A 22104-nucleotide genomic window follows, 5' to 3' on the forward strand; every position below is an offset into this window, starting at 1 on the left:
TTTATTCAGTAGGAGCAGCAGAGCCCGATCTATGTCTCCTGGGCCTCAGTTTCTGCATCTGCAAAATGGGGCCAATGGAGCAAACCCTACCGAGTGTGAATCTGAGAAAAAGAAGGCCTGTGACCACAGGGGAGAGGGGCAAGCACTGTGGAGGACCACAGCAGGCAACTCCATGCCCCGAAGGAGAGAGGATCCCTGTGCAATCCCTCTAGGCAGGGATGAGGAAACAAGGTTTCTACAAGTACTGACATCAACACTTTTCCTCTGGAGGCCCTTGCATGCTCACAGGACAGGAATGATCTCCAGGCAGTGAAGTCAGAGTAGGTCAACATGATGGCCACCAGGGGGAGCCAGCCCAACCACAGCTTGGGCAACCAACAAGGATGGAGCACCTAGGGTGCACCTGCTGCCCCAGGAGCAGGTTTCAGAGGCTCCCAACTTGTCTAAGGGAGGTTTGCCTGTAGTAGAGGGTCAGGAGTCAGCGCAGGTAAGGCAGAGTCTGCCCGTTTATTCCCAGCTCATCAGCATTGAGGCACCTGCTCTGCATCGGCTGCTCTGCCCTCCACCCGGAAGCCTGTTCTCCTTTCCAACAGCAAGAGACTTTGTACCAACCTGGGTTGTCTAGGCGGGTGACCTGTCTAGATCTCAGAGAGACTACTGTGCCCATTTCAGAGACACGACACACCTACCAGTGCCCCAGAGGGGTTGCTCACTCACCAAATGATCATGAAGAAAGTCACTGCGAAGGCCTCTGACGTGACTCCGTGGACCAAGGACTGCAGCGAGCTGGGGAAGGTGCTGATGGTCGCGGGGATGACCTCCCAAGTGGTATTGTAGTTGGTGAAGGGCCCACAGGCTTTTGAGGAAGGGATGCTGCCCAAGAGAGACACAGGGGTTCAGGGCTCCATGTGCCACCCAGGCTGTGTGCCCCACCGTCCACCCCAGCATGTCCAGAACATGTTGGTAACAATGGCCTGCTGGGATCTGTCTGACCACCTGAGCCTTCTGGAATGTTCTGGTCAGAAATGCTCATCCTAGGGCCGGTACTGTGGCACTGAAAGTTAAGTCACCACCTGCAATGCCTGGCCGCTCCACTTCCCATCCGGCTCCCTGCTAATGCGCCTGGGAAAGCAGCAGAGGACGGCCCACACGGGAGATCTGGACGGAGTTCTATGCTCCAGCCAGTATGGTCGCAGCCATCTGGGGGATGCGCCAGCGGACACAAGATCTCGCCCCCCTCTCTCTCTCCTGAACTCTGCTTTTCAAATAAAGCTTAAAATAATAATAAAAGGGAATGCCTATCACATGGAGCATACTGCCTGATATATGAGTTTTGTTGGCTTGCAGTCACATCTGTGTGCGCAAACCGTCTCGCAAGGCGTTCGTGAGAACACAGCATCTTGAGCAGCCGCTCCTCGTGGCCCGGAAAGCCATGGTGCCCTCTGACCCAGAAGAGGAACAAGGACAATAAGAGGAAACGTGGCAGGAAACACATCGTAGTTACCGCGTCATGCTGATTGCAGGGGTATAATCGCCAAACAATCCGATCAGCAGCACCAACAGGAAGAAGTTAGAATTGGACGCTCTGAACTGCCTGGGCGAGGGTCTGCACGTGTAAAGCAGACTCAGCTGGGTGGAGAAAAGAAAAAAAACAAGAGTGTTGAGTTTACTGCCTCTAAGAGGCTTCCTGCGGCTACGCCGACAATTCCAGCTTGCTGCTACCATGCGCGTGTGAAGCAGGGCAAAGTGGGTGAGGGCTCCAGGAGCTGGGTCCCACCCAGCCACGTGGGAAACCTGGGTCTCACCTCCCGGCTTCTGCTCTGGTCCAGGCCTCGCCATTGCAAGCCTAAGGACAGCAGGTAGAAGTCTTCCCTCCCTGAGAACTCACTAAATATTTCAAGAAAGAGAAAGAGAAAGACTAGCCGCACACCGTCCTCACTCATACCTCTTTCACGTAAAAGATGACCATGAACTTTAAGGTGGCTATGGCGGGCAGAAGGGGAGAGAAGAAGGCCCCGTCCAGCAGATGGTCTGTCCATACACGATGCCCAAGACGTTATCGGGAATGGCGAACTCCTGCTGGCCCAGCACTCGATCAGCTCCCACGACGGGCAGTAGGTCACCAGGAGCCTGGAACACCAGACAGCTGAGCAGTCAGACTGCTGGCACCTGCCCAGGCCAGGAGCCAGGCCGAGGTCCATGCATCTCCTCATGCAGCGGGTAAGTCCTCAGGCTTGGAAGAAAATATCAATACAAAACGTTAAGCGGAGGGGCTGGTGCTGTGGCACGGCAGGTTAAGCTGCTCATTGGGTGGGCACCAGTTTGAGTCCTGGCTGCTCCGCTGCCATCCAGCTCCCTGCTGATCTTCCTGGGGAAGCAGTGGAAGATGGACTCATGAGGGAGTCCTCTTCTGCCACCGTCCCCACAATGCCTCAGTGTCACTTCCCCACAGAGGCCCCTCGTTAGCAGTTTGGGGTACAGCCAGTACTGCCCCCACTTTCTGTGTCAAGGCACTTAGCTGTTCCTCGCTCACCTCACAGCCTGAACGGGACTTGTACCTATGTCTAAATTCTAGGGGTTGGCATCATGGCACAGAGGGTTAAGTCATCTCCTGCAATGCCTGGCACCCCCTATGAAAGCCAGTTTGAGTCCCAGCACTCCATTTCTCATCCAGCTCCCTGCTGCTGCTCCGAGGAAAGCAAGCAAAGTGGCCCGAGTGCTCAGGGCTCCTGCTGCCCACAGGGGAGACCCAGACGGAGTTCCAGCTCTCGGCTTCAGCCTGAGACGTCACTGTTGCCATTGGGGTGATGAACCAACAGATGAAATACATCTTTCTCTCTCTTCCTCTGCCTTTCAAATAAAGCGAATCTTACAAAAACACACACAAAAAGGAGGGCCTGGTGCAGTAGCTCAGTGGCTGAAGTCTTCACCTTGCATGTGTCCGGGATCCCATATGGGCACTGATTCTAATCCCAGTGGCCCCGCTTCCCATGCAGCTCCCTGTTTGGGGCATGAGAAAGCAGTCGAGGATGGCCCAAAGCCTTGGAACCCTGACAGGGAGACCAGGAAGAGGCTCCAGGCTCCCAGCTTCAAATCAGCACAGCTCTGGCCATTGCAGCCGCTTGGGGAATGAATCATCAGATGGAAGATCTTCCTTTCTGTCTCTCCCCCTCTCTGTGTATCTGACTTTCCAATAGCAATAAAAATAATTCTTTTTTAAGGATAGGGCCCAGAGCAATAGCCTAGTGGTTACATTCTCCCCTTGCATGCACTGGGATCCAATATGGGTGCCTGTTTGTGTCCTGGCAGACCTGCTTCCCATCCAGCTCCCTGCCTGTGGCCTGGGAAAGCAGTGGAGGATGGCCCAAAGCCTTGGGACCCTGCACGTGCGTGGGAGATCCGGAAAAAGCTCTTGGCTCCTGGCTTCAGATCAGCTCAGCTTTGTCCAATGTGGCCACCTGGGGAGTCAATCAGCAGATGGAAGAGCTTTCTCTATCTCCTCCTCTCTGTATATGACTTTCCAATAACAATAAATAAATATTAAAAAAAAACTCAGTGTGTAGTTTTAAAAACAAATAAATGAAAACTTGTACATACTGATCATTATGAAAATAATCTCATGAATATGATATCGTTAGCCATGGTGGTTTCCTTTAACACTTGTTTTTAAGGGCTCACTGGACATCTGGGCTAAGCACAGACTGCCTGTGTGTGAGTAAAAAACTGCTTAAGCAAACACAGAAGTTCCCTCTAGACTCCAGGAAGTGACAAGAATCTAAGAAAACAACACGGTAATAATGGTCAGGATGGCAACAGTGAAGGGCCGGCCTCCCAGCAAAGCAGCTTAAGCCACCCCGAGACACTAGCACCCCAACTGAGAGCACCCCAGACACTAGCACCCCAACTGAGAGCACCCCAGACACTAGCACCCCAACTGAGGGCCAGTTCAAATCTCAGCTGCTTCACCTCCGGCCCAGCTCCCTGGGAAGGCAGAGGATGCGGCCCACACTCGCGCCCCTGACAACCACGTGGGAGACCCAGATGGAATTCCCGGACCAGCCAATGTCAGCGCCGGGACTCGAGCCCATCGGGAAACGAGAGGCAGCGCCACAGCCTGGGGGTCCACACGGACCAGGCCTGCGGGCTGCCAAGGGCAGGACAGCATCCTCACAGAAGCTTCAGCAAGCTCCCCACGGCGGCCACAGACGGAGCAGCTAACGCCCTGTGGGCTGACTGCCTGCAAGCCGGCGCTCGTCAGTGGATGTTGGGGCTGCCCTCTGTGGGGAGCAGGTGGGAGGGGAGCCTCCAGTCCCGGGGTGGGAGGCAGGGGAGAAGGGCACCCCTCACACTTACTGTCTGGGAAAGTCCACAAAAAGCGTCACAGCCAAGATGATGATGAAGTCGAAGACCATTAGCTTGTACATTTCCTGCCCGACTTGGGTCTCCCAGCGCTGAAACCAGAGAAGCGAGAAACTGAGAGCCCCTACTTGGGCCACAGGAAGCCGGGACCCAGGGCCCCTCCCAACACTCCTTCCTGCTCGGGAGCCTGCCACCACCACCTACAAGGATGTTGTTGACGCTACGTCTCAGCACAGCACAGGCCTCGGCTTTCCAACCCGTGACCATTGCCTCCTGTGGAGCCACACCCACTCCACAGCCAGAGCCAGAGAGCAGAGCAACTGGGAAGCAAGCCCGTGATCTTGACAGCTGTGCTCCTTGACCGTGAGCCTGGAAGCCCAAAACAATCCCCCCTACCCCTGTGGCTCAGCGGGTACAGCTTCTGGTTGTGGCCACAGAGCTCACAGGGGCCGCCGTCACAGGAGGTGATCTTGGAGCCCAGTGTGACACCAGCACACAAATGGTGGCCATCCGCATGAAGACGCATCTGCAGGGGAGACGGGGGAGTCCCATGGGGCAGGCTGGCAGAGGCCTCTATTCTCAAAACAGATGGGCACAAATTTTCCTCTGGAGATGATAAGAAAATGCTACAGACTGAATGGTGGTGACGGTTACACACCACTGGGGACGTGCCCAGTGCCACCCCACTGTGTGCTTAATGTGACAGCTGGGACCTTATGTGCCATGTACATTTTACTTTTCTTTTTTTTCTAAGATTTATAGCAGGGCTGCTGGGACAGGAGCCCATATGGGATTGCAGCACATGCAAGGTGAGGACTTCAGCCGCTAGGCTACCACGCCAGGCTCTACTGTGCGTTTTTCTAAAGGCAGGGAAAGAACAAGCATTTGGAGCTGTGGTTAAGATGCCATTTGGGACAACTGAATCCAACATTCCAGTTCTTGGGTCCAAGTCCTTGCTTTACCCCCAACTCTAGCGTCCTGCAGACCCTAGCAGATAGCAGGTGGCAGCCCAAGCAGCTGGCCCTTCCCACCCACACGGGAGACCTGGAATGAGTTCTCAGCTCCCAGCTTCGACCTTGCCCAGACCTGATGTTACAGGCATCAGGGGGATGAAACAGCAGCTGGCCAATCTCTGTCCCTCCGACCATCTGCCTTTCCAGTGAGCAACAGTTCAAAGGACAGAAGAATTAAAACCAACTAAATTCTAAGATGATGCAGTCATACTAAACATTCTATTGTCTTGAAAAGAACAGCACTGAGTAGCGTTTCATGCTCATAATACTGATGAGGCTCTCGAGTCAGAGACGTCATTGTTTGTACAAACTCTGCACGGTCGTGGGGACTCAGGGTGAGGAGGACTCTCGGCTCGGCAGGACGAGGCGCCATCGTTAATTAGCAATGTCTGCCACAGACAAGGAAGTGACGAGGCGGCGGTGCGCTGAGCATGCCTGCCACCTTGGCATTACCTGAGAATTGTCAGGCGGATCTCGAAGCCCGGAGAATAATCCTCACAGTGGATGATCTTGGCAAAGACCATGGGCGTGATGAAGTTGGCCAGCGTGATCACAACGGACGGCAGGTACAGTATCAAGAGGTCCTCTCCAAAAACCATCTTGTCAATTTCCTAAAAGGACAGCAAAGCCTACAGGTCAGCGGCAGAGCGAGGGAACTCGCAACACAAACGCCGAGAACTGAAGGGAACTCGGCTGTGCTTGTCCACAGCAACCACAACCACTTCTTACTCACTGTGGACTGTGAACATAAACCACCTCCCGCCTCGGGTCTCCAAACAGGGCCACGCGACCATGCTACCATGCGTGAGCTCCACTGAATTTATGAAGGTGAAATAGAAAATCAGCCACACTTTCTGAGTGGCAATCTAAAGCATTCTCAAGAAGGAACAGGTAACTCAAACTCACCCTTCATTCAACACTGACACTTGCTGTTTTCAGTTCTCTGAGACATCAAGCCAACTTGCATCCACACCTGCCCAGAGAAACGATGGCATCTGCCTCCCGGGCTTAGCACGCACCTAGCATAGCGTCCAACCAGAGGGCCCACGGGACCGACTCGGGTGGAGTACTGACCTTCTTCATATGTTCCTGCGAGAAGACGGTTGCTATGTAGATGGCGTAAAAGCACGCCGCCAACACAGCCAGAACAATGCAGTTCAGGAACAGCCTCAACGAGTAAATGCGTATCGTTTCCTCTGAAGTCCTTTCTGCTATTTTCTGCCGTATTCTTTCTTCCTCCAGATCTGCCTGGGGACCAAAGAAAAGGCATCAGGAGGAGGCAGGAGATACTCAGTGCTAGAGCCTGGGAGACCTTCTCCAGTCCTGGCCACACTGGCATCTATTTCCCTCCCCTAAGATACCTTCCCAGACTAAGCTCAACTCAAGGTGTGCTTTGTCTGTCTTTCCTACTAGAGGTCTAAGCCAACATAAGCTCTTCAATGTTAAACTGCAATTGTGCTTTGCAATACACATAAAAACATAACCTACTTATATCACTTATAGTTAGTATATACTATTGATTCAACATGTAAGTGGCTACAGGCTTTTTTAAAGCTGTCTTTCGTTGTTGGGAAAGATTTTATCTATTTATTTAAAAGACTTACAGAGAGGGAAGGAAGTAGGGAAGGAGAGGGGCAGAGGAGAGACAGAGAGAGATTTTCCATCTGCTGGTTTACTCTCCAGATGGGCATGCAGCATAAAGCCAGGAGCTTCACCTGGGTCGTGTGTGTGTGTGTGTGTGTGTGTGTGTGTGTGTGTGTGTGTGCGTGCGTGCGTGTGTGTGTGTGTGTGTGTGTGTGTGTGTGTGTGTGTGTGTGTGTGTAGCAGCCAGGACATGAACTGGTACCCATATGGGATGCTGGAGCTGTAGGGTTGGCCTTCTATGCCACAGTGCCAGTCCTGAATATTTAGCCCAATTTAGGCCAATTTGGTAGTCACTGTTTTTAAGAAGAGAATTGGATCTGTTCATATTTGATTCCTTTATTAAAGCTGATTTTCTTCTTTCTTTCTCTTTTTCGGGCAGGTTTATTCAAGATGCTCTTTTATTACTCCTCTCTCATGAAGTTGGAAATTCTCTTAGACTGTTTCTGTTCCCTCCTCTCCATCCTATCATCCTTATACTCCCTCCTTAGTCTGTTTCTCCTGGTTTAAGCGCTATTTATAAAAGGGCTCTCATGACTGGCATTGTGCATAGCAGAGTTAAGCTACTGCCTGTGGTACCGGCATCCTATGTGGGCACTGGTTCAAGTCCCAGCTGCTCCACGTCCAATGTGGCTTCCTGCTAATGCACCTGGGAAAGCAACAGAAAGTGGTTCAGGGCCTCTGAATCCATGTGGAAGACTGGGGAGAAACTTCTGGTTCCTGGCTTCGGCCTGGCCCCGCCCCAGCCATTGCAGCCATCTGGGGAGTAAACAAGTGCACAGAAGACATTTCTGCTTCTCTTTCTCTCTCTCTTCCACCCTAAGTCTACCATACAATAAATAAATTTAAAAAATAAATAAATAAATGGTTCTCATCAGGGAGCAGGAAGTGACCACCCCCCAGTTCCCTTCCCAGCTGCAGCTCACTAGCAGCACCTAGAGTTCACTCTATCACCCCCAGTTCCCTGCTGGCTGCAGAGAGCTCTTGGAAACAAAACAAAGGGAGCTTGTGAAGCCTGGTCCCCACCTAGCTACCAAGCCAGCTGCCCAGCAGCCTCCCTGCAAGGCAGCATCCGGTGGGACCCCGCCAGGGCGAGGCCCGTAGCACTCACTCGGAGCTCGTACCGCAAGCTGCTGTGCTTCAGGTCCGCCGTGCTGCGGTTGGTGATGCAGAAGTCCCAGCCGGCAAAGATCTTGTTGCAATAGCTCTGGAAGTGCTCCTCGCTCTGGATCAGGTTGATTTTGAATCCTTCCACTGACCTGAGCCCAAAGCACAGATACCCCATTTATACAAGAACAGCCAGGAAGTACAGGTCCATGTTTCCCCTTGACCTAAAATTGAAAAAGTCAGATAGAGCTGCACTTTGAGCTCATATTTCAGATCATTGTAAATCTATGTGGGAGGGTGGAAGTGCAGCCTAGCAGTTAAGATGCCTGCTGAGACACTGTGTCCCGTAGCACAATACCTGATTCAAGCCCCATCCCTGGCCCCTGACACCAGCTGATGGAGGTAGACCCTGGGAGAAGCAGTGATGGCTCAGGTACTTGTGTTCCTGCAACCCACCTGGGAGACCTGGAGTGAGTTTCTGGCTTTCTCTCTGGCCCATCCCTGGCCATTGTAGGCATTTGGGGAATGAACCAGCGAACAGGAGCTCTCTCATTCTGCCTTTTGTATCTCTGAGCTTCTCAAATAAATAGCAAACATTAGAGGGCAGCACTGTGGTGTAGCACATTAAGCCTCTGCCTGCAGCACCAGCATCCCCCTATGAACAATGGTTCAAGTCAAGGCTGCTCCACCACTTTCCATCCAGCACCTGCTAATAGCCTGGGAAAGCAGCAGAAGATGGGTCCTTGGGTCCCTGCACCCACGTGGGAAACCCAAAGATATGAACCCTGGCATCAGATCAGCCACGCTCTGGCGCTTCTGGCCATTTGGGGAACGAGTCAGTGGATGGAAGATCTTTCTGTTTTTCCTGCTCTCTGTAAATCTGATCTACCTTTCCAGTAACAATATTTTTTAAAGGCAGTAATTTCAGCATTGTTTCATTGTAACTCTCTTGCTTTTCAAATTAAAACTAAATCTTTAAAAAATGAGTAAACATTAAAATTTTAAAAAGTGATCTGTTACAGCTAACCAGGCACCTCAGTGTTGAAAGTCATTTCCCTTTTCCATGTAGTAACTTGTATCACAGTCAGGATAAAATCCAAATCCCGGCAGGTCCAGATCTGCCATCGTCCCAAGTGGCCACACACTGCCATTACTGAGCTGGCTCACTTTCCTTTCCAACAACTTCCAATCCTGCCTGGGGGCTTCACACGCGGCTTGGATGGCTTTTCTCAATTCTGCTGGCTGCTTTCCTACCCTCAGACTTCAGCTCAAAGATCCCCTCCGGAACTGCTCATCTTCCCAGCTCAAATTACACATCCCTCTACAACTCATCACCTCTGGGGCTCAAATGACAAATCCCCACTTTTAAGTCAGTCCCTTCTGGTTCTTTCAAAGCAAAGAATCCAACCTGCGATTAGCTTACTGATCTTTGTCCAGCCAATAGGCTGGAAACGTCAAATCCCTTGAGGGCAGCACTCTGGCTGTCTTGTCAACTTCATAACCCAAATGCCTAGAACACAGAATAGCCAGCATGCCACCGATGGATTCAATCAATGAACATATCACTTCGGCAGTAAACGAAATATTTAGGGAACAGCTGTTTAGGCCAGATGCAATTCTGTTGCACATGTTTTAACTTTTATGCTTTTAAACGCGCTTTCATGGAAAATAAACACCCTGGAACTTAACGATTTGAAAAACCACCAAGTGCTTGGCAGCCACAGGCCTCTGGAGTCTAAGCTGCTTTTAGGATTCGCTAGTGAGGCATGAAGACAACAGAAGTGGAAGGAATCCTGGCAACTTATTCTGCCCGGGGGCACAGCAGAGCACTTCCGCTGTTTTCCCCAAATCCAGGTGCCCACATGAGTAAGCTCCTGCCCTGGAATTTCAAGTCCAGTTGGTCTCAGATGGGTCTCAAGAATGCGGTGTTTGATGAAGTGCAGGGTGAGCCACTCCAGCTGGAGATCTCAGGTTTTCAAGCTAAATCCACATTCTACCAAAGAGGCTTAGGCCCAGAGGGAAGTTTATTACACCAGGCCCAGGGAGTTGGGTAGCCCAACTAATACCTTCGCTGACAAGTGGATAAGGAAGCCAAGGTTGCAACTCCAGCACCCAGGGCCCCCCAGTTCCAACACTATCACCAATCCCTCCCACAAGATCCCCCCAATCCCTGGGCAATGGCTTCCAGAGCCCACCTCCACCACCCGGGCATACCACTGACTCCAGCCATGTAGGGGCACTGACAGGATAAACCTTACCTCTTCACTATCCAAAGAAGACTCAGGACCAGGTAGGCAATGGTGCTTAGCAAATAAGCCAGGGGCAGGTCATAGGTGAAGTTCTGAAATTTCACCCCATCAATGGTGTAATGTCCATAAAAGAGGCTGGTCTCCTCCAAGAAACCTGAAACAATGCCAAGGGTGTGAGGTCAGAGCAGGCCGCCCCAGCTGCTCACAACAGGAAAACGATGGAGCAGTCCCTCCCACTGCAGTGGCCTTGTTCAGCCCTGGTGATCGCGGACAGGGAACCAGCGTCTTCCGGGAAAAGATGAGTTAACTGTGGAATAAGACACTCATAGAACCTGAGCATCGAGGAAGCCCAGCAGAATCGCCAAAGCCTAAAAAGTCTGTGAGCACAGCATCAAAACAAAACATAATTCAGTGCAAAGGGACAAGGGCACATGTTACACACCGAAATCTATTGCTGAAAAATACAAAAGACAATCTAAACGACCAGGAGAACATCCCAGGTTCGCGGATTGGGAGGTCCACAAGCATCTGTAGGTTCAACAGACTGCCAACAAACATTTCAAACTGCTTCTCACAAAAACAAGCTTCCAACAAATGTGCTGACAACATGCAAAAAAAGTTGGACCCTTACCTCACATCACATATAAACATTAGTTTAGCAGCAAGCATGTGATGGCTGCCACGGTAACCGGAGGAGGGTGGAGCTTGCTTCCAATCCAACTTTGTTTTAACACATCCCCAGAGAGATGTCAGCCTAGGTTCAACCCTGCTACCCTGTGGAAGCCCTGGATAAAGTTCCAGGTTCCTACCTTTAGTCTGCTTAGTCCCGAGCTACTGCAGGCATTTGGGGAGGGAACCAGTGGATAGGAGATGGATCTCTCTCCTTCTCTATCTCTGCCTTTGGAGTGGTTGAAAAATAAATATATATCCATATTGTCCCCTACCCCCCAAAACAAAAAGAACAATGGGCCCGGTGCAACAGCCCAGTAGCTAAATTCCTGTCTTGCAGGCACTGGTATCCCGTACAACCACTGGTTCAAACCCTGGCTGCTCCACTTCCTATCCAGCTCCCTGCTTATGGCCTGGGAAAGCAGTCGAGGAGGGGCCAAACCTTGGGACCCTGCACCAGTGTGGGAGACCTGGAAGAAGCTCCTGGCTCCTGGCTTCGGTTCAGCTCAGTTGAACTGCAGCCTGCAATGCCAGCATCTCCTGTGAGCTCCGCTGCAATCCAGCTCCCTGCTCACAGCCCTGGGAAAGCAGCAGCAGGCAGCCCAAGTACCTGGGCCCAACACTGGAGACTCAGATGGAGCTCAAAGCTCCTGTCCTTGCCCTGCCACTACGGCCATTTGGGGAGCAAACTAGCAGATACAAGACTTGCATCTCTCTCGGTGTGTCAGTCTGCTCAAATAAATCAGTCAATATTGAAACAAAAAAAAAAGCCATAATTTTCACCCTTACGATGAGGTTTTTCGATGTCGGCACGGCACATTCCGTCGGTTTGCACTCACACTCACTCCTCCAGGTGGGAGAGGCTCAGTATTTTATTGCAGGTCAATCCCAAGTTGGTGGAAACTAGGCCAAGGGCAAAGAGACAAGGAGATAAAGCACATTTCCTGTTCAGAACAGCAGGAAACAGGCTGACCAGGTAACCACAAGTCTGTCTCCTTTCCCTGGGTCGACTTTGGCCTTGGTTCCTCCTGCAGACACGCAGGAAGCTGAGCTTTCAACCAAGCAGTCTTCGATGCCAAGCAAAGGAGCGTGGGAAGGACTTACAGTGCCGGAAAGCAGGTCTATGATGTAACTGTAGAGGTAAATCAGCCCAGAGCTGCTGATCGGGTATAACGTGCACTGGACAGCTGTAAAAATAAATAACAAGGACATCGACGGGATATCTGACGCTGCTCTAACTCTGCTTACCACAATCTGTATTTATAAGCACATGCGCACACATTCACATGTCATCCATGTGAGAATTCTGCAAACAGTTCATGGGAAACGCATGCTATCTTGTAAAATTATCCAAGGGCTGACAGTGGTATAGCACCCGAAGCCTCCATCTGCAGGTGCCAGCCTCCCACATGGGTGCCAGGTTGTTCCAACTGCTCCACTTCCCACGCAGCTCTCCGCTATGGCCTGGGAAAGCAGCAGGGCATGGCTCCAATCCTGGGCCTCCTGCTCCCATGTGGAAGACCTGGAGGAGGCTCCTGGCTCCTGACTTCAGATAAGCTCAGCTCTGGCTGTTGCAGCCATTTGGGGAAGGAACCAGTGAAAGGAAGATCTTTCTGTCTCTACTTCTCTCTCTGTAAAAAAAAATCTGCCTTTTCAATATAAATAAATCTTTTTTAAAAATTACTTGAAAGTGTCACAATGAGAAAGAATCTTCTAGTATAGTCGCTGGTTTATTGCCCAAATGCCCACAATAGGCAGGAGTGGCAGAGTGACTTCATAGCCAAGGAGACGGGACAGAAGGTTCGGGAGCCAGCACCACATCTGCCTTGAGTCCTTTTCCCCGGCCACAGGGACTGGCAATGGTCCCGACAGAGGCTGCCCCATCAGCCTGGCATCCAGGGTGACAGCTTTCAACCCTTGATGGACAAGAGTGAGAAACAAACCTTCAGAGGCAACAAGAGTTCTAGGAGGTTATCATTTGTGTGGCATAACTGATCCTAACAGCCAAACAAAGATGAGAACAAAGTTGCCTAGCAAAGCAGCACTGCGGGTGAGCTCCCAGTGGAAAGAACAATCATCGTGGGAAACCAGGCCGCGGACTCACCTGTGTCTTTGAAGGGAATGAACACAAAAGTGCTGTTGGTGATTTTGTATTTGGTGAATAAGACTGGCAGCAAAACCAACATGAAGATGATCAGAAATATCACCATATTCAGCAACACCAGGAATTGCAAGGAGAAGTATGACTGAATTCCAGTGCCAAACTTCCCTGGAAAACAAGAGATGTGGCTATCACTGACCAGGACAGCCGGCCACTTCCCAGTATCGACTGATAACCCAGGCAGAGCTGAAGGTGGAGGAATCTCAGCAAGCAGAGAGGAAGAAATGTATTTCCCCACGGCTGGATTTCTATGCCCTCTTCCAAGCTCCTCACAGCGCTCTAGAACCAGCCTTAAATTAAGATGCTTTGAGAAGAAGTTCCCATCTTGGCACAACTGTTGACAGTATTTTATAGTATCCCATGAAGAATTACTGCAATCTTTTTTTTTTTTTTTTTTTAGCTATATGCTTGTATATCTGACATTTTGGGTGTTATAACTTGGATTGTCCAAAAAATATCAATTTCTAAATGTTAATTACTGCTATATAAAAATACATTAACTTCCAACAGCTTGTCTTTCCTACTTCATACATATATCATAAGGTTCTCTAAAAAATTACATTATAATTCTTAAATTTTTCTTTTTTTTTTTTAAGATTTACTTCTTCATTTTAAAGAGAGAGCGATAGAGAGGGAAAGGCAGAGAAACAGATGTTTCATCTTTTGGTTTACTCCCCAAACGGCAGGGCTGCAATGGTCGTGGCTGGGACAGGCCACAGACAGGAGCCGGAACCATCATCCAGGTGTCCCATGTGGAAACAACAGCCCAGCGACTTGGGCCGTCTTCTGCTGCTTTTCCTGCACATTAACTGGATCAGAAGTGGGAACAGCCAGGACTTGAACTGGAATTGCAGGCAGGGGTTTGACCTGATGTGCTACAACACGGGTCCTTGTTATTCTATTTGACTCCATTGCTCTACATTGGTTAGCACATCCAGGGTGACAGCTAGCACCTTCTGCTTCATTCTTAATCTCAGGGAGGTCCTGCTTGTAGAATTGTAGAATTTTTTCTCTACCAGATTAAGGGAGGCTCCAACCGGCATCGTGGTGTGAAGAGTTAAGCTTGCTGCCTGTAATGCTGGCATCTCATGTAGGTGCCAGTGGGGAGTCCCAGCTGCTCCACTTCTAATCGAGCTTCCTCCAGGTATGCCGGGAAAGGCAGCAGACAGCCCAAGTACTTGGACCGTTGACCAACATGGGAGACCTGGCTGAGGCTCCTGGCTCCAGCCTGGCCTAACCCCAGCTGCTGGCTCAACAAGTACATGGGAAGATCTCTGTTTTTTCTTCTTTCTCCCTCCCTCCAGTGCAAATTTGGGAAAGCACAGCAGGTGCTGGAACAAGCAGACACCCACATGGGAGACCCTGAACTGAGTTCCAGGCTTACAGCATCTCCTGGTGCAGCGCCAGCCATTGTGGTCATTTGAAGAGTAAATGAGCAGATGGGAGATCTCTTCCTATCTTTCAAATACAATGCTCTTAAATACATACAATATAACAGCAACAAGCACATCTGTGAGCATCGGCAGTAACATCCCCGTGACAGTGCATCACAGGGATGCCTGCTCATGGTACCCTAGGACACCTGCTGTTAACCGGAAGGGGCAGGTAAAGAGCCGAGGTCTCCCCTTGCTGGCAAAGACACAGGCTCCACGCAGCCCAAGTGCGGGCCGTCACTGGTGCTCACAGTGGAAGGACACAGCCCGCCTGCACCCACAGCCCGTGCGGGGGAGGCCTGGGGGGGGGGCGGCACCTTCTATGCTGCGGATGTCGTCCGGCCACAGCTCCAGGTGGGTGGTCATCTCGCGCGCCTTCTCCAGGAACCTCTTCCAGGACTTGCTGCTGTAGCACTTCCACTGGTCCCACTCGGACAGGTACTTCATCTGGGTCTCCTGAATGTCCCTGCGTGATGAAATGATCGTGACCGTGACACCAGCAGCTTCAGCAAGCTTCAGCACCGACTGCAACCGCAGCCAAGGGCTGGGATGCGTGGCTTAGGGACTGAGTGCCCGCATCAGTATCCCACACACACAGCTGGGGTCCAATGCTGGCTCTGCCTCCGATTTCCACCTTCCTGCTAAAGCACAACCTGGGAGGCTACAATATCAGCTTAAGTAATCGAATCTCGCGCATTGTGTGGGAGACCTGTATTGGGTTCTTAGCTCTTGGCTCGGACCATGACCCAGCCACAGCTATGACTGGCATTTTATTTATTTATTTTTATTCATTCATTCATTTTTGGCTCCTGTGGCCTTGCATCTGCCGGGATTCCATATGGTTCCCAATTAGTATTCCAGCTGCTCCACTTTCCATCCAGCTCCCTGCTTGTGGCCTGGAAAAAGCAGTTGAGGACGGCCCAAGGTCTTGGACCCTGCACTCGTGTGGGAGACCCCGAAGAAGCTCCTGGCTCCTGGCTTCAGACTGGCTCAGCCCCAGCCATTGCAGCCACTTGGGGAAATGATTCAGCGGCCTGAAGAGCTCTCCTCTCTGTCCCCTCTGTAATTCTGAATTTCCAAGAAAAACAAATAAAACTTTTCAAGCCGGAAGGATGCAAAGCCACAAGCTGGGTCCGCAAAAGGCAGCAAAGTCCCCACACACCTGAACCTACAACTTCCTTTTCTAACGTGCTGAGCTCTGCCATGTCTGGGTTGGCTTTGTGCCCACAGCTTGACTTAAGAAACAGAGTCTTCATTCCGTGAAGAATGCACTCCACGCGTCAAGTGCAACCCTGCCCGCAGTACACCTGCACGCTGGCTCGGGCTGCCCACCTGAGTCTCCGCTTCTCCGAGATGTTCAAGGCGTACTTCCGGATGGACTGGCTGTTGAGGCTCTCCGCAACGCCCCCGTCCAGGTGGGAGCTGTAGGAGTCTATCGGCTTCAGCAAGGTGCCACTCTGCTTGTCTCGAGCCAGGATGCTCGTCCTCCTTCGTGCCACTGAGCGGTAGCTCGGCAACTCTTGAAGGAAGTTCAGAGGCGGCGAGGAGAAGATGCTGGAGTCCAGAGAGAGATTCTCTGAACAGAGAGGAAAAAAAAACCCTGTCATCCACCCTGGTGAGCCTAGAAGCCAAGAAACAACCATGCACAGGAGGGTCACAGGCCTGGGTCAACCACAAAAGGCCTTTGGATCTGGTTCTGTCTGCCTTGATGGGGCTCAAGGCTGCCATCTGCTGGAGATGTGTTTTCAGCAGGGTGGTTCAAGTACATACAACATCTGGGGCAACATGTCTACCAAGTTTGTGTCTCCTCTGTCAAGTGGAGCTAGCAGCTGCTCCAGCGAGCCTTACACACTCTGCAGGGCCTGATCATACTCGTAGTCAAACCAGGAAAAACACAAAGCACCGTGCCAATGCGTGGCCCTAACAACAGCCACTTCCTGGGCATTTCTTCTATGCCAAGCATGGCATTAGCTGAATGGCCATGCATGTGCTAGGGCCAAGAGTTCAGCCTCAAGGGGGCTTGCAGGTGCCATCCTGCCTGCAGCCAGCTAGAATAAACCCGTGCTAACCTGCTGGAGGATGCTGGTCCGGCCAAGGCCATCGCAGATCAGCCTTTAGTCCACGGAGCCCCCTTCCCAACACTCCCCAGTACGAGGTGAGCACCCCATTTTTGACAGAAGACCAAACAGTCCTTGGTGGGCTTCCCAATGACATGTCCAGCCCTTCAGGCCTGCATGATCTGACTCCATCTCTGTGGCTCCTCAGGCTCCCAGGAGACCCCCTCCTACACTGCTGTGGTTGTTCAGCTCGCTCCTCCTCCCCCAGACCTCTGCAGGTGTTCCCTAGGATGAACCTGCTCCACTCTGTTCCTCTATGGACTACTCAGCAGCCACTTCCTCCTTGGCCTTCCGGCACCACACCACAGCAGGTACCTTGTCACACACATTCCCACACCCAGCAAGCCCCTGACAGCCCTCCCCTCAACCTGTAAACACACATTTCTGCAATCATGCCAAGCCACTTGTCCCTCTTCCCCATCAGACTGGGACTTCTCAGAGCGGCATGGGCTATGCTGCTGTCCTCACACCGGAAATGCTGACCATCAGATGGTCCTGTGAACGCATGGCACTGTCAACACGCTACTCTGTAGCAAGCGTGTGACTGGGGGTGCTAGCAACAGGGGGAACCCACATTCTTTCCACTGCAGCTTGGCCCTGGGAAGCCACCTTCAAGATGATCTTCTGCCTGCCTGGATTTTTGTGACAAGGAGGATACATGTGGATGGAGGCAAAACTTGGGGGAACGAGGAGTGAGGCAGCCGTCAGTCCCACGAGGGGGCAGGGGATGTGGAGGGCGCAAAGCTGCTCTGGCTTTCTGCTGGGTGCTCCGCCACCTGGGTTTGAATCCGGCATGGTGTTTACTAAGGTGGGGTCACTCCACCATCCGGCTAGGGGTGAATGAATGGAAGGACAGTGGGGATTCGGGAGACAAGCATCCTGAGCAGGGGGACACAGGGGACAGCGGCCTGTCTAAAGACAAGGACACAGACTGCTGCGGCTAGAAGATAGGGTGTGAACGAAGGGTCTGGGCAGATGTCTCCCTGGGGCCCCCTGGGAGTCACACTGACGCTTCCATGGTCCCCTTGCCCTAAATCCAAGCTGAATACATCAACTGTCTCAAGGGAAGGATGCCACTGAGGGATGTTCTGCCGGCTCCAACTCCACATCTTCAAAGGACCTGGGGCAGCCTCCACTCTGTGGCCCTTAGAGCCCAGGGCTACTGCCTAAGCAGTCCGACAGCTCTCGGGCAGCCAGCTGGATGGGGGGAGCGAGAGCCACAGCCCCAGGTGTGCACCCCAGCTCCCGGGGAAGTGGGGGGGGCAGCTTACCAGGCATCGCCGAGAAGAGGCTGTCCTGCACACTCCGGCCCAGGCCGACATCGTAGGCGGCGGCAGCGCAGACCGTCTCCTCGGGGCCCTGCAGAACTCCTAATGCACAGAATCAGCAGAACAGAATCAACGGGCCGAAGCTGATCGCTGCTGCAGGGCAAGCAGCTTGCTCAGCAACAAAAGGGGACGGGAGAATGCCAGGGGTGAGGTGGGATGTGGCCACAGACTGTGTGTATGTGTGTATGCACACATGTAACATGACTGGGCACTGCACGCTGTGTGTGTGTGTGTTGATCAACAAGGGCTCTGGGTCAAACACGTCTTGTCCTGAACGGGCTCACCTAAGGACTCGCCGCAGAGGACAGGACCCAGCATGCCAGCCCAGCTATGAGCCGTGGAGGCAGAGCTCCGGGGTGGCAGACATCCGCACAGCACCCGCCCGTACTCCCTGGGCCCCAGGGCGGTCCTGAGAAGTGGGTAGGCGAGGCTTGGGAAGGGAGCCAGCAAAGGCGGCGCTCTGACACACACATACATCATCTCCACCTCACATGGATGAGCTGATGGCTAAGTTCAGACACGAGGGAACAGCAGTGGGGTGCAGATGAACCCCAGATGCGTACACTCGAGGCTCGGCCAAGAGCCGCCACCGGCCTGCGTGAGTCTAGCTTACTCCCGCTTTCCCTGCCCAGCACATCCTGAGGATACGACTCCCTGCTGCTGCTAAGTCAGCAGGGCCCATCACACAAACACTGGAGTGGGGCAGGGCCCTGGAGGCCAGGGGTCCAAGTGTGGAAGCCAGGCCACTCCTCCCTCTCAAAGCACAAAACACTATTATGCACCAGGAGAAAAGGTCTTTTGAATAGAGACCAGCATGGACCTACTGAATATTCGGCCACGATGATGAGGTCAGGGGCGCAGGCTTGCAGCTGCAGGCTGACTCAGTTTCCAACACTGGCTGTCACTTAGGAGTCAGGCCATGCCCCCGGGACAGGAGGGTCAACCTGGCACCAGAATCTTTTCCGGAATGGAAGGTTGGAAACTAAAGGACCTCATCCATGTGACAGAGACAACAGAACGTTTTAGAAACCATACCACAACACTGCCATCAGGGCTACTGTTGTGGCAAAGCAGTGGTTCGAGTCCCAGTCTCCTATTAATGCAACCTGGGAAAGATGGCCCAAGTGCTTGGGCCTCTGCACCCACGTGAGAGACCCGGATGAAGCTCCCGGGCTCCTGATTTCTGCCCGACCCCAGGCCTAGCTGTTGTGACCACCTGGAGAGTGAACCAGCAGATGGAAGATTTCTCTTTCTCCTTCTCTTGTTGTACTTCTGCTTTCAAATAAATCCTCAAAAATAATACTCCTGGGGGGGCCAAAATTTAGGGAGTTATCTATCTTGCACCAGGCTATTCAAAGCACTTGGTTTATATCATCCATCCATCACACTGGATGTGTAACTACTCTGGGAACACATTTCTTATTTTTCCAACTAAGACACTGGGATTGAGAGAGAGCAAGCAGTTTGCTTCCTCACAAAGTGCTGGCTCTCAGGGAGTGATCCTGAGTGGATCCGAATCTGCACTTTGAAATCACTCAATGTGCCATGGACTTAGAAGTCTGCAGAGACCGGGAAGGGTGTGGAAGGAGGGAGTGAGCCTCATGGAAGGAATGCGGTGTCCACAGCACAGTGGGAGGACCACAGGCCACTACAAGAGGTTGTGTGCCTTGTGGGTAACTGAAAGACGAAGTTCAAGGCCATGAGCACAAAGTGGTGATGTGATGAGAGACAGAAATACTCAGGACCCCAAATCTCACAGTACGCTCTGTCCACACAGGCATACACTGAAGCCCTCAGAAATACTAATACCATGCCAAACAAAGAAAACATGCTTTCACATTTACAGAAGGGGCCAGCATTGTGACACAGCAGGTTGCCCGCCACCTACAACACCAGCATTCCATAACAGAGTGCCAATTTGGGTCCTGGCTCCTCCACTCCGGCTCCAGTTCCTGCTAATGAATCTAGAAAAGTGGCAATGATGATCCAAGTAGGTGGGTTCCTGTCACCCACCTGGGAGACCCAAGTGGAATTCCTCACTCCTGGTTTCAGTCAGGCTCAGCCCTGGCTGTGACCATGGAGAATGAACTTGTGGATGGAAGCTGTGCGTGTGTGTGTGTGCGTGTGTGTGTGTGCATGCGTGCGTGCGTGTGTGTGTGTCTACCCCACCTCACTGGGTCTTGATTCTGCCATCTCTAAAGCAGAGTGAAGACATCTTCTGGTGATCACTCATGTGTACCAGTGGGCTGGCATTACAGCACAGAGGGTTAAGCTGGTACTTGCCATGCCGGCACAGCAGGGTTTAAATCCCAGCTGCTCTGCTTTCCATCCAGCTCTCTGCTAAGGTGCCTGGAAAGGCAGTGGAGGATGGGCAAGGTGACCCTGTCACCCATGTGGGAGTCTCAAACGGAGCACCTGACTCCGGGCTTTGGCCTGCTCCGGCCCTGGCTGTTGTAGCCACTGGGGAGTGAGTCAGTGGATGGAAGATCTCTCTCTATCAAATAAATATTTTTTTTTTTAAACATCTAAGGAGTTAGTCCAAGCAGGACTGTCACCATCAGTACAGTCACTTTAAGCTGTGGGGTCAGGATGCAGCTGCTTGCTGACCATCTGAATGGGGGAGGAAGCTTACACCTCCATCTAGAAATGCCCAGAACTTTTTGGCCATTGGAGCCGGATCGCAGCAATCAAAAGGTCATTATTTAGGCAGGAGGGTGCCTCAGGGTAGGGACAGCCACAGCAATGCTCTGTCACCTGGTTAAGGACCCAGTTAGTCAACCTGAGGCTTTGGGCAGTGCCCTACTCCAAGAATGAATGAATGAATGAATGAATGAATGAATGAATGAATGAATGAAGGGGTGGAAGCAGGCATTCCTCAAGAGCACCCACAGGTCCCAGGCTTTCCCCCAAGGCACTGAACCCCACCTACTCCCAACACGGGCTACAGCCCAGAGTGGCCCAGTGTGGTCTTGCAGGCACGCCACTCACCATCGGTGCCCCAGCCTGTGAGCCAGGACCCTGCGCTGGGCAGGGCTGGTGCTGAGCCTCCCACATACAAAATTCTGCTTCCCACACACAGGACCATGGAAAGTCTGGGTAAGAAGGGACCTTGTGGATCACTGGGCCTGGGTTGCCCACCAGCTGCAGCCAGTGTGGTGCCCTCTCTAACCCATGTTTGGGCTTGGCACCACTATCTAGGGAGGCAGAGAAAGGCCTAAGTCTGCCTCATGAACTTTACGGCCTTTTCCACTCACACTCAGCTGGGTCCCAAGTTCATCCTGTCAACTGGTTCCTTGGGTTTGGCCTTTTCTCTCCCCAACAGGCTGTATCCGCCTGTCTCCTACAGCAGGAGCCTCTCTCCACCACCACTGCACCCTCGAGGTCTAGTACAGAACTTGGGACCCAGTGCCAACTTGGGACACACACTTGGCTGCTCAGTGCATGCCTGCTCGACGAATGGATGAACTCTGAATGAATCTGATGCTGAGGATACAGGCAGCCTACGCTCACCCACCCAATCAGAGCAGGTGGGCATTCAGCACAGCAGTTAAGACATCAATTGAGACACAATTGGGTTACGGCTCTGCTTCTCGCTAATGCACACCCTGGCAGACAGCAGGTGACGGCTCAAGTCCCTGCCAGCCAGGATGCAGATCCAGATTCCTGATTCCAAGCTGGCCCAGCCAGGGCTGTTGCAGGCATTTGGGAAGAGAAACGGCAGATGGAAGATCTCAGTCTGTCTCTCCAGCTTGCAAACAAAGTGACAATAAATAACTAAAATCTTGAAAAGGAATGAAAAGAAACTAGCAAAACACAGGGATTGGGCCCGGCGCGGTGGCGCAAGTGGTTAAAGGTCCTCGCCTTGCACGCCCGGGATCCCATATGGGTGCCGGTTCTAATCCCGGCAGCCCCGCTTCCCTTCCAGCTCCCTGCCTGTGGCCCGGGAAGGCAGTCAAGGACGGCCCAAAGCTTTGGGAACCTGCACCCGCGTGGGAGACCCGGAAGAGGCTCCTGGCTTCGGATCGGC

The 22104-nt window shown here is 52.3% G+C and overlaps 1 protein-coding gene across 1 annotated transcript; it reads right to left on the reverse strand.

Moving 5' to 3' along the window:
• Positions 1-282: 282 nt before the first annotated feature.
• LOC121151251 (transmembrane channel-like protein 7) lies at positions 283-18099 on the reverse strand. Its single transcript, XM_040972530.1, is given in 18 exon segments — positions 283-873; positions 1505-1629; positions 1946-2019; positions 2022-2084; positions 2087-2130; positions 4354-4449; positions 4767-4845; positions 4848-4885; positions 5826-5983; positions 6447-6620; positions 8125-8272; positions 10379-10523; position 11822; positions 12143-12225; positions 13143-13307; positions 14950-15098; positions 15965-16208; positions 18021-18099. Coding segments are annotated over 18 exon segments (1953 nt in total). The 5' UTR covers positions 18028-18099; the 3' UTR covers positions 283-713.
• Between the last annotated feature and the right edge of the window lie 4005 nt (positions 18100-22104).

The sequence above is a fragment of the Ochotona curzoniae genome, unplaced genomic scaffold (genome assembly GCF_017591425.1).
Source record: "Ochotona curzoniae isolate NIBS_2020 unplaced genomic scaffold, NIBS_Ocur_1.0 contig_2313, whole genome shotgun sequence".
NCBI classification, from domain to species: domain Eukaryota; kingdom Metazoa; phylum Chordata; class Mammalia; order Lagomorpha; family Ochotonidae; genus Ochotona; species Ochotona curzoniae.